The following is a 13162-nucleotide window of genomic DNA, read 5'->3' as shown; positions in this document are numbered from 1 at the left end:
ATCAGCATCCAAAGCCTGAACCTTAAACCTGAAGACTAGCTGAAACCTACAAAGACAGGACAAAGCGCACATTTCCACCAACTCGCACAGACGCTTCAGTCTTTGACAGTCAGGAAGGAGCATAAACCGTCAGGCTCAAACATAAATATATTAGAAAACATACTGAATGCATGTAGAAGTAGAAGAAGTCCTGCAAGAACGCCAAAGCTCACCTATTCTTGTATCGAACAAACATGGACGCCAACCAGCAGCTTGTGCTGTTTACATGAAGGCAATATGGGCTGAAAAGGCCACAAAAGGAGGAAAGAAGCGTCAAGTTCACACGAGATCCTGGATGACGAGTCGTGTACGACTGTATGATCTACAAATGTGGGGAGTGAACTTTGAACTGAAGCCATTTGTTTACATGTATACCGTCACTAAGGTGACGTCATCGGTCGCATATATCCAATTTTTCTTGCAAAAAAAAAACTTTGTGAGAACGGCCGACAGTGATTAAATATAAGAATCTTTACACATCACAAGAAATATGATGATATTTAACACCAGCTGTGTGAGTCGTAATGCATATTTAAGCATATTCGGTCTCTGCCATATGAACGTGCACAGTGGCCATGACTTGACCTGGGTCAGCTGAGTTTGCATTGACAGTTATTGGCAAGTAAATCACCGGTACTGATCGATCAGCGGAAGGAAACTGGCGAATCTGTCAATAACTCAATTAGGTATTAACAAGACCGACAGTTTTGATGATTTCAGGTAAAGCTGAAGCTGTTTTGCCTCATTCATTCATCATCAATCTGTTGTCGTTTGCTGTGATTTGTTCGTTTCATCTTCGCTCTCCTCCCACAACATCCTGCCTGGTTCCCCGCTCACATTAACATCCAGTCAGCCGTCCTGACGTCCGTCGGCTTCACAGTGAAGAGCTCGCTGACCAGCAGGCGCTGCGCTGTTGACAGGCGTACTCAACCACTGTGTCGCCAGCGTATCTTATAATCAATATCTGAGACTGGCAGGCCTGTCGTCCAATCAATACAAAGGTACTTCTTCAACCACTGATCACTGGATGATCAGGAGTAAAAGTCAAGCACAGCCTTGATCTGATCAATAACAGTGACACTTTGAGTTCAGGCAGTTTACTGAAGTATTTTGAGGTACTTCTACGTTTCTACTGCTTTATACTTTTTACTCCCATAATAAGTATATTAATAAACCTATTAATGCATCAATCTTTATAATCCAATAATATAATATGTGTTGTTCAGAAATGGGGCATTCTGCACTTTAATGCAAATACTCTGGTGTTTTTACTGAAGTAAGATTTTGAACGCAGGACTTTTATTTGCACGCTGCTGTATTGCTGCTAAATTAAAGATCCGAATACTTCTTCCACCACAGCGGTGGCGAAACAAGCAGCTACAAGCAGTAAGGCCGGCGAAAAGCAGATTATGTTTGTTCCAAGTGGAGGCCAGTGGAGCGTGAAGTGAAAAGATCTGTAGTCACAGCAAGACAGAGAAATGCTTCGCTCTATTCAACCTTTGGTGGAGTTTTAAGAGCGCACGTTGGTCAGAAATGACACGCCTGCAGCCGCCTCATGAGATGCTGTACGAGAAAACAGCTTTCAGTTCCCTCAAAGTTATTCATGTTAGTGACCACTTTTTTAAAAAAAAGCTTGAGCGTCCTATGAATTGTTCTTTTATTGCCGAGCACATGAACAGTGCGTGGATTTAGATCCAAACTGAAATATCTCAGCAGCTCCTGGACGGGTTTATGGTGACATTTGAAGCAGACATTCATGGTCTCCAGAGGACACGTCTTGCGGTCTTCGTTGATGCCGACTCTTCCTCTAGCACCATCGTCAGGTCATTTGAATTCATGACATTCCCATCAGCCTCGGCTGGACTGTGTGTGTATTGCTAATTAGCAAATGTTAGCATTCTAACACGCTAAGCTAAGGCGGTGAACATTTTACCTGCTTAACGCCAACATGTTAGCATCGGTTGTTTGCGTTCACGTTAAATGCAGATGGAGATGGAGGAAAGTTCTTAATGGGCTCTTTTAGATAAAATTTTGAGAGAACAGATGTTGGATGTGACTCGTACGTTATGAAGAGGAGCGATTTTTCACTGAACTGAACATTTTGCTGATTGTTCTACCTGCTCATTCAGACGTCGTTCTACTCAACGAGATGCTAGCATGGCTGTGGACTCTTATCCATAGTACACACACATTTGTCAAAACATAGCTTTTTCATTACAACCTTTTGTCCACACAAACACAGTTTTACGTCACTGAAAATAGAGCTTTTGGAAAACTCTTTCCTGTTTGCACTGCTGACAAGGACAAATCAGGGTTTCCGGCTTGTGATGAGTGAGTGTGCGCCGTTTTCTCCTTTGTGTTCACGAGGAGATTTTGAGCAATGGCGGACAGTGCTAAAGGAGTGCTGGTGCTAACCTTGCTAACAGGACTTTTTGCATGTCTACACATAAATGTGGAGTCACTGTTCCACTTCCACTGAGGAACAGAGGCGTCAGACTCAATGCAGAGGTCACTACGTCACCAACGCTGCCACAAGAGACTCCGCCGCCAACGTGGCTGGAGACCCAGTCACGAAACTCCATATCCTACAATGTCAAAGACGGGTCATACCATCACCATGACGGGATTCATACCATGATATAGATTCTATTCAGGCTTCAGGGTTGGCAGCGTTTGACGCTCTGTACTCTTCTTACCTTTGTGATTTCTGCCCTGATGCAAAGAAAACACTGAGGCAAGAGACCTTTTTCATTCAGACACTTTGACACGTCACAGAGGAAGAGGCACAGGTGTACATGCTAACTGTAATGACAGCTTTCAGGGTCCCTGTAATGTACATTCTGGCTAACTGTCACAGCCATCATTAACATCATTAGTAACTCCTTTGCTTTCCTACTTTGACAAGTTAAACTGTGTGCTGTGAAACCCAATAATACCAACGCTGGTTTCTTCTTTTCAGCATCCCTTTCCTTCGGAGGACAATGATTTGATTTGCTGTTTTTAGAAGCAGTTTGTTTTCAACGTGAACAAAAACTTTCCATCAACTCATCTGATAAGATAACTGAAAAAGAAGAAAATTGACCTCGGTCTAACCTCTGATCACACATCTGGAGACTTCCTTAGCAGGAAATTAGATGAGGGTAACTTCCTCTTTTTGCTATCAGAGCACACACACACACACAAAAAGGTGTGATCACATACAAACCAACGCCAATAAGAAACTCTGAAGGCAGGAAAGGAGAGAAACCTTCGCCTGCAGAACAGGTATTCAAACACACCCACAATGCACAGAAGACACCTTTGTCACACAAACACAGAAAATAATCTGCCCTGCTCGTCAGAACAAGTCTGCACCAGATGTCTGACATTCCTACAGAGCAAGAAGAAACGCTGACGACTCTCGTGTGTCAGCGCCTCCCATTCATACTCAACTCACGCATCTACACCCTTTTTGTTCCTCCAGTTAACTTCAAGACACCACCGTTCACACAATCCAGCTTCCCGATCACTAATATCCCACTTTTCTCTCACGTTACGTCAAAGAAAGGAAATGGTTGCTTAAGCAGCTCTCGATGAGCGTATTTCAACATGTACTTCACAGTTAAACAGTCATTTAAATGCTGCTCAAATCACATCTTGTAACCTGCAAGTCACCCAATCAATGCCTCCTGCAACAGTCTCATTTCAGCGTCCATCAGCAGAAGTTCTGGAGCTTTCAGCTGTATCACAACTGCTGCTTCCTGTTTCCAAGAATGAACTTACAAATCAGCTGCTAATGAATCCTACGGTGAGTTTGTTTCAGCAAGCAAATAAAAAGTAAAAGTAAAAGTAAAAATAGAATTCTAAAAGCTGTTTTTCATTGTTTTCTACCCATCAAACCAGTGGGATCTGTTAAACTCCGTTTCAACAGCATTTAAATGTTAATAATATTGATTATTAGTGCTTTAACATATAAAATGTCCCAGAGTGGAAGGTGACATCTTCAAATGTCTTGTTTTGTCAGTTTACAGCGACAGGAAACAACAAATGTTCTGAAATCCTCACATTTTTCTTGAAAATGACTAAACTATTAATCCATTCTCATTAGTTTTGTGTCTCTCGACTGATCGATTAATCAACCAGTCGTTTCAGCTGTAATTTAACGGAGATCATAACTACATCCACAACATTAAAGCCACAGACAGATGAAGCAAATAACACTGATCAGCTAGAGACAACGCATCTGTCAGGATACTTTGGGTCCTGACATCCACATGGATGCCACGTGCACCACCCACCCAAACACCACTACAGACCAAACACACCCCCCTGATGGTGGCGGCTTTCCCCGGCCCCGCTGCAGAAACTCAGGAGCATGATAAAGAGCTGAGGACGGCGGTCTGGCCTACAAAGTGCCCAGATCTCAAACCGACGGAGCATCTGCTCAGCGTGCCGGAACAAGTCCAATCCATGGAGGCTCCACCTCGCAGCCCACGGGATTCAAAGGATTCGCCGCCAACGCCCTGGTGCCAGACACCGCAGGACAGAGGTCCTGCGTCCAGGTCTCGACGGGTCAGAGCTGTTGTGGCAGCATGTGGGAGACCTCCACAACCCGAGGCAGGTGGTTTGAATTTAAACTCATTTCCCAGGATTTCTCCTACTTCAATGTTTCAGATGTCTGCAGCCGACTAAGTCTTCATCATCCACGTTGAAAAAGAACTACTTCCTGTCGTCATCTTACTGAATGATACACTGTACTGCACAGTTTCCAGTAAACAACAGCAAACAAAAAGGGCCTCATTTACCTTCTCATTAAACCTTCATTACTAAAAACTCACTTTACAGCCAAATTCACCCCAGTTTTAACCAGTAGACTTGGAACTTCTAGGAGAACTTCAGATAAACATGTTTTTGTCCCTAAAACTCTCTGTTGGGTCAACTTTTATTCTGCATGCAGGCACATATGTTTTAAATTGAATGGGACTCTTAACAACACGCCTCCATATCCTTCACCCTGCACATCACAAATCACAAGATCTGTTTGATCCTGACTGAAATTGCATAATTCGTATTTACAGCTTCGATGTAAACACTGAACATCACCAGAAACATTTGGGTCTGTTCACAAAATCCTCATCATTTCTTGTTTATTAATCATCACATCATTCTATTTTCTCACCAAAAAACAAACTCACTGTTCAACCAGTTTTAGCGCAGACGTCGAGACTTCTTTTGGCCTGGAAATCACCACATAATCATCACATAATCGTCCCCATTGACAGACGTCCAACTGGTCTGTCCACATAAAATGAACAACTGTTCAGGGAGACCCATGAAGTTCAAATTACAGACAAGCTGCTCGTCAATGTTTTCTGACTGCTGTGACTCAGTAAACACCGATTTGGCGATCTGCTGGTCAAAAGGCTTCTGGGTGAAAATAAAGCTACTTTGAGATTTACTCGTCAAGATGTGATGTCACTTTTCAGCCAAATTCACACAAATTTAGGTCAATCGATCATCAATGAAGAATGAAAAACACTCATCAGAGGATTCTAGACCACGAAGTGAGAAGAAGAAAAAAGAGGATTCGTTGATTATCAAACTAGCAGTCGATTCGTTTTCAATCGACTGATCGACTAAAGGCCCCCGTGGGGACGTCCACGAGCGGCACGACCTGCAAGCTGACCGTGTGGGTGTGAAGCAAACTGGATGCTGGCTTTGTGCACTGTACGTATGTACTACACACAGTTGTTTTAATGCACTTTTTTTACGTTGTTCACCTAATAAAAACAAAGAGGCTCTTTTCTCCATCGTCTTTTCTATCATGCATGTGTGTGCAGGTCCGCAACTGTCCACACCTGGAACATGATCAACACTTAACTGTTGTAGCGCTACCAAGTTTAGCCTAATTGTTTTCCCAATTCAGCTCCCTTACAGCCGAGCCAGCCCATCAGATGTAGCTGAAAACCCTCGAAAAGCAAGCAAAGCGGACCTTTGGTAACAGTTTGTTTTAATGTTTCTGTCAAAGCATCAACGTCCAGCGCTAACCCAGCTGCCTGCCCTTTTGACCTGCAAATCACCAAACCATTACCGGGTAGTTTGTTTGATTCGTTAATGGATGGACTCCTCTCTCCATCTTCAGCTGCTGATCTGAGAGCAGCTCTACCTGTGCAAGGCCCTGATTGGCCCGCGCTTTCTTAAGCGTGCATGCATATGTGTTATCAGCTCAGGGTAATTCACCTCACACAGACTCCCTACAGCGCAGGAGGCTGCGAGCTGCCACTGAAGCATGTAAAGCGTTAATCATCTCTACCCTCAGTGCATTTCCTGTACCAGCAGCAGCGCCTCTGACGGGCCTGCAGCCTCGGTAGATGAGGGGGCTTCAACTTGTCACTGCTTCAGAGAATTACACAGCCAACTTTGCACAACTCCTCCAAATCAATGAAAGTCTTGAGCAAGATCCTAAAGTGGAAACGGCTGGTCACGTGACGCGACGAGCCGAGGTGGGTGTCTGAGATGGATGAGTGTAGAGGAAGAAGTGATACCACAAGCTGAAGAAGGACTATATTTGCTGCAGTACTGTAGCACCCATGTGATGGAGGGGTGTCACTGTGTCGCTGCAAAGGGCCTGTTTATGAAACCATCATGTGCAGGGGTCCGTGTCTAGACACCCACCCACAGACACACACCACCACCCACCCATACACAAACCCACCATTTTAGAGCTCCAGTCACGCGTCAGGCTCGATGTTGGGGGAGAAAGAGAGGCTCCAGAAACCTAACTTCCTGCTCTGTCTTCCTCCCATTTCTCCCCGGCCAAAACCAGACATCTCAGCTTTCACCGCTCCGCCGACTCTTCTACTCTTACATCTCACGCCGTCTCCTCTGCCTGCGCCTCTTCAGAGTATTCTCACTCTCATTTATCACTGTTGGCAAGCACCTGCTTCGAGTTTGACACCTGCCTGCCAACACCAACACGCCGTCAACGAAAGAGCCAACAGGTCACTCTTAACAGTGTGCAGACCAGCGGCCCTGAATACAACAAACACACACAAACACACAGCAGCACCCCCTCAGACAGTGAACATCCGTCCACACACCCACAGCCATATGCAGCACAGGGATTTGTGAATGAGCCACTGCTCTTACCTTGGCACTGGAATCCCTGCTTCCCAAAGCCCCTGTGGACAGAAGACACGGATGTGAAATTTGGGGAATTCACCAGACAATGACGCATGCACACACATGCAGATATCCAATCACACACGCACACCGTCACACACACACACACACACACACACACACAGATGAACACGCACAGCTGCAGCAGCAACAGTGGGGCCCTGTGTCTCCAGCTGCATTCCTCCACCAGACCTCCAGTTTCAGAGATGGGGGGTCGGGTCGATGCGGTAAACGCCGAGCAGCAGCGGCGGCTCTGCGGCTGCCGACGACGCATCCGCCGACAGGCCTGGCGGTGCTGTCGCATTGTGGAAAACTGGGGGAATGGCGCATCGCGGTGTTTTTGACAATGACAATGAATGAAACACTGCGGTGTCTCAACGCTGTCAGTGTGGAAGGAGGCCGATTAGAGCCGCAGCAGCAGCAAGTGAATCACCTGTGTCCTTTCCCCCCCTCTCATACACGCACTCTCTCACACACACGCGCGCGCGCGCGCATACACTCACCAGATGAAGTCCGTGCAGTGGCTGCAGAAGGTGGGCTGCTTGAAGAAGCGCGCGATGAACTTGTGGTTCTTCACCTCATGCACGTTCTTCTGGCGGAGGGCTCCCTGACGGGCGAAGCCGCGCGCGCTCTCCGGTACCTCTCCGTCGCTGCTGGGGTCAGCCATCTTAACGAGGAAGCGGCGGCGGTCCGAGAGAGAGGAACGAGGGGTGAGGAGGAGAGCGAAGAGAGAGAGGGAGAGACGACGGAGGCAGCGGGGGGGAACGAGTCGCGGCGCATGTGCCTCCTCCTCCACCTCCTCCTCCTCTTCTTCGCCCCGCTGACCGCCTCGGTGTCGCTCGTGCTGCCGGTGCTCTGTCGGTCTGCGTCCAGCTCGCGCCGAAGCTGCTGCTGCTGCTGCTGCTTCTTCCGGCGGGTCCCCGGGCCGCGCGCCTGCTTCCCCGTTCTCACCAATGTGTTGCTGCTTACATCTCTCTCTCTCTCTCTCTCTCTCTCTCTCTCTCTCTCTCTCTCTCTCTCTAAACTAAAGGTGCGTGCGCGCGTGCAGTTGTGTCATACCTATGAAGCAATCCGTCAACAGCAACACAAGTTAAACACAATTACTGCATATTTTCAGTAGATGATAGGACACACACGCGCACACTTACACCAAACTGGCTCGCTGACCTGGTACAGCGGCTCATGGCCCGGGGGCCTCAGAATCAGGGGCCCCCAGAGCCGCAGGTTCAATTGGTTTGATTTGTGTAATTGATTAAAAGGTCCTTATGAATTCATTCCTGGAGTCTGTGTAAAGCTTATTTAGCTTTTCAGCATAAAACGCTGTGGTGATCACATGTAGCCTCCAGTAAAGCCACAGCTTGTCTTTTCCACAGTCAGATTTTTCATGGATTAAACAGACGCAGGCAAACACAGGTCAAATAAAATAGATAACTCTGTAAACAGTGTGTGTTGCTGCAGTCCTGTTCACCCTCTCTGTGGACTGCAGGGGAAGTGGTTTTAGCTCTGAGAGCGGCGTATGTACTCACACCTCAGGGGCAGCAGAAGGTACAGCAGGTGTATTTTTACTCACTTCTTTTACTTGGAAAAGGACTCTGGTGTTGCTGATGGTGAGAAAGATGAACAAATAACTGGCTACTGTGAAATACTGGTTGCCCAGTTAATTTCTCAGTGATAGAAATCTGCTTTTCTTTTTGTGTGACTGAATAAACAACGTATATTTGTATGAGCCAGAATGTCTTCATCACTGAGGAGGAACTGTGTCTGTTATGTTTGTTAACTTCAGGATCTGTGTCAGTGTGTCACCATGTGCAGCTCATACTGTATGCTAAGGCCATTTCTTACTGTATATTCCCCTATTTTGAGGGTATTTTGACTGTAATTCTGCCCCTTTTTTATTTATATGGACATTTCTGCAGAGAGTTTCTGAAAGACAATGTTTTCGGTACAGTTAAGGTAATTTCACAGGTAAATTGCTTTTTTCTTGGAAACAGACAGCAAATACAGAAAACTATAGAAACATTAAAACTGTTCGTGTCAGTTCCTTGTGCTTCAAAAACAAGATATAGTTTATCGACAAGTGAGCTTTAGAGGTGCTGGTTGGCAGATTTTGTTGCCTTTGGACAGAAGCAGGCTACAGTAGCTATTTCCGCTTGTTTCCAGTGTTTATGCTAAGCTAAGCTAAGTTAAGCTAAGATATCTGACTGTAGTCCCACTATCGCTCAGCACAAAAGAGATTATGCATATTTCACCAAATGTCAAACTATTTCTTGAATGTGAAATAGAGGCTGCGGGGTGCAAACACATTTCATAGAGGTAGGCAGGTGGGTGGGCAGGAGGGGCCCATACAGAGCAGGTTAATCTGGCCATGCACACACACAAGACTGGACTACCAACCAGGCAAAGTTTGGCAACTGACTCAGAAGCCCAGAGGCCCAAACTTTGTTTGTTGTAGGTCTGTTGAGGAATTTGTACGACATCAGCTCAGGCAGCTCCTGCGTCATGTTGTCGGCCTGTCTTGTCCCTGGGGGTCAGGGCCTCTGGAGCGACAACAAGAAAAATCAGAGGGGTCTTGAAATGATTAACAAGTCTTTGCTGTGTCTTGTGAAATACTGCGTAGTTATTCAGGCTTTAAACTATTATCAGAATGAAACAATTCTTCATTTAAACTGCTCAAACTTACAGCTGCAGAAGACAAAGACGCTGGGAATCATTGTTGTTCGAGAAAATCTGGCCTGGATCCAAGAGGCATGCTTAAAGTATAGGCTCACAATCGATGAAGTCTGTCTTTGAACAAAGGCGCTCATTGCAACAGGTTTTACTTGCTATAATCCTTTCCACAGTGGCCCTGAAGAGAACTGCTCCTGAATCAGTTTCAGTGTTAGTGATGGAGGACGAAACCTGCACTCATTGCTCAGTGTGAGAATACTTTCCAAAGCTTATCTAAAGTTAACATGAGGTGTCAGCAGTCTGTTAGACAGATCAATCAGACAAACCCTCTCAGTGTACCATACTCTGACGGCGTTACTGCGGCTCAGCAAGGAGACTGTCCAAGGAACACAAAGCAGGAAGTCTGTGCCACAAAGACTGTCAATAATGAAGATATCCATTTGATTGGCACGAGTCAAAGCACATTGGAAGTGCATCAGGGAGGACTTTGACTTTGAAAATCCTGTTGCAATGATCATATGGGCACTTTCTTTTAAGACAGACTTGAAACCAAATTCAACTTTGCACATCCGTTTGTATATACTGTTTATTTTTTCTCAGTATATATATTGTTTTATATTCTGTTCTACATTTTGTGGTATATTTTGTTTTATATATATATTCTCAATATAAATATTTTGTTTGTATATTTGCTTTTTATATATATAGTTCTCTCTCTTTTCTTTCTTTTCTAATTTTATTCTAATGCTATTCTTGTAAGGAGCACTGCAACAAAAACAGTTTCCCCTCGGGGATAAATAAAAGATTTCTGATTCTGAAAATCGTGAACTTATCCTCTAATGTGTGTAAACTTGAGGAATAACTATCAGCTGCCATGATGTGTGCTTACTTGTTGCATGATCCTGAACTAATTTGTGCTTAATTAAATAAAACCAGGACAGAAAAGTAATTAATGACAGCAGCCAACCCGAAGAAAGACAGTGTGAAAAGACACGTTCCTCTCACAAACCAGGCATGAAACATTAACACGCAGCCTGCTCGGTTCAGCACTCTCAGTTTTGTAGTTGTTCTGTGTATTAAAACATGTGCCGGTCTGCTTTGAGCTCAGGTGTTGGGGTGTCCAGGCTGGCTACATTTAGACTGAGGAGGACTAAATGTCTCTCCAGTGTCTCTGGAGCAGCCGTGTGATGTGAAGGAGGCTGGGTGTGATTGTGTGGTTGGGACGTGTGAATGACAGAAACCGCTGCCTCTCGAGCAGGTTTTAACCTGTTATGTTGCAGGTTTGATGTGAGAACGGGGCTGAAAGAGGCGTTCATCTGTCGCCTGCCACCAGCTGCAAACATGCCAGCAGTGATACACTTTAGATTTATTTAATGAAATGACAAATTTTGGTATTTCAATGACGATAGTGTCAGAAATCATACGTATGCCAGAAGTTTGAGCTGGAAGGTTTTTACGCCTTTTAATCAACGCTGTGACTCTGAAAGCTGCTAATCTGATTGGTTAAAAAACTTATATTTTATGAGGCGCTTTATTCATATTTTGGAGGACATTTTCCTCATAATTTTTCAGATATTTAAGAACAACATTTGGATATTTTACTTTTTTGCAACAAAAATAAGTAAACAGTCTAACAAGTCTAACAAAAAGTGCAGTTTAGCATTATTCTGAGGAACTTAATATTACACTTATCAATGTTCATTGAGAGAATTAAGGTTCAGGTGGTCTTAAATACTCTTCGTTAATCGGGAGAGAGGCTTCAGTGCAATAATAGATAAATGCAGCATGTAAAACAGTAAGGATAGTGGACTAGAAATGGCCCTCAGAAAACTTCTAACCTTGTTTAGCCTCTCAAACAATCAGCGTTTATGGCTGGTTGGAAACCAGGTGCCGTTTTCACTAACAGCTCCAGGAAGGAGTCCTCGCTTTTATCTTCGAGACGAAATGTGGTTGACCCCCCATTAAAGGTGATTGGTTGATTGAATAAATGAATCAAACTAAAATTGCACTCTTAGTGATAGAGAGCAGAGAATGGACAGTGAAATGGACTGGCCTGTCTCTATGAAGACATTCTGTAATTATGAATAGTATTTAAAGCAATGAACGTCTCTGTTGAATAAATGATAAGCCGTACTTTAAAATTAGCTGGCAGAATGTTTGAAAACACAGGCCTGCCCACACAGTGACCTGCTCACATGCTGACAGTCATTATATTCATTTGCTTATACGTTTATTTTCCATGCTTGTAATTTTGGCACAATATATTTGATAGGGACATAAACAGGGAAAAATGGCTCAGCTTTGATCACTTCCTGTGATTGCTGGTGTTCTAGTGTTATTGCGTCGGGTGGGAGACGTGGACGCTTCTCCAATGAGATCGACTGCAAACATGATCCCTGCACCGTCTCATTCTCTAATAACTCACTGTCATTCAGCGTTTGAAAACTTAAGAAACTCTTCAGCCTGTTTAAAGTCCTCCTCTGTGCTCTGAACAGGGGCCTCTCTTCAGGGCTCAGATGCTCTGTGAATAACTTTATCTTTAACAGGATCTGGTCTTAACTGTTTCTTATCACACATCATGGCTCTAAGAATTTATTTAGACATTACAGAGAGCGACTCTTTATGAATACACACCCGGACGGTTTAATGCAAAAAGGGCATCTGAGATGGAAAAAGGTGGTGCAACATGTCATCCACCTAGAAAACAGGCTGTAATAATGGAGGGAGTCATGCTGTTTGTAAGACCCCTTTGAGGCAAATTTCAGACATTGGGACTTATTAAGGAAACTGACTCTCCAAATTCATTACAGTGAGTGTGTGGTGGGATCATCAACAAGTAGCCATCAGAGCAGACGACCAATGAACAGCCTGTAGGAACTCAAGAGCTGCATTTACAGGAAGTACAGTGCTGAAGTGAAACCCTCTGCAGACCTGTCCAAGATGCTGTTGGGGATTTCAGTCACACGCCTCCTTTTTTCTGTGAATGCACGCTTCCTCTCCACTGCTGCCAACGCAGAGGTGACGGTGCAGTTCAGTGCTGAGCGTGGACTGTGGCGGCAGAAGTGGGAAGACGAAGAAAAGAATTTGTGAAGTGCTTGGAGCTTCGCCCGTTTCGATTCCTGTGCACAAATAACCAGATTCAGTGGGAGGTGGGTGTGCTTTCTGGACCTTCGAAGCGGCGATTCCTTTTTGATTTATTTATTGACCCTCACACACAAACATCCTGTTCAGACAACAAGTCGTCCTAAAGCTCAGTGCTGCTGGAAGGTTTCTGCTGCCTGCACATCATGTAACA

The 13162-nt window shown here is 44.8% G+C and overlaps 1 protein-coding gene across 4 annotated transcripts in view; it reads right to left on the bottom strand.

Annotated features, from left to right (window-relative positions):
• Positions 1-8180, bottom strand: part of LOC139350190 (protein kinase C beta type-like) — a 31401-nt gene extending 23221 nt beyond the window's left edge. Inside the window, exons 1-2 of one of the 4 annotated variants that reach the window (XM_070991419.1) lie at positions 7704-8180; positions 7168-7199 (exon numbers count right to left, since the gene is read on the bottom strand). In XM_070991419.1, coding sequence (XP_070847520.1) covers positions 7168-7199; positions 7704-7867 — 196 coding nt within the window. In that variant the 5' untranslated portion in view covers positions 7868-8180. The remainder of the gene's footprint in view (positions 1-7167; positions 7200-7703) is intronic. The other 3 variants (XM_070991427.1, XM_070991410.1, XM_070991401.1) reach the window with 3 other exon arrangements.
• Positions 8181-13162: the final 4982 nt, after the last annotated feature.

The sequence above is a fragment of the Chaetodon trifascialis genome, chromosome 2 (genome assembly GCF_039877785.1).
Source record: "Chaetodon trifascialis isolate fChaTrf1 chromosome 2, fChaTrf1.hap1, whole genome shotgun sequence".
NCBI lineage: Eukaryota > Metazoa > Chordata > Actinopteri > Chaetodontiformes > Chaetodontidae > Chaetodon > Chaetodon trifascialis.
The sequence above is the reverse complement of the archived record's forward strand: the minus strand, read 5'-3'. Positions and strand labels throughout refer to the sequence as shown.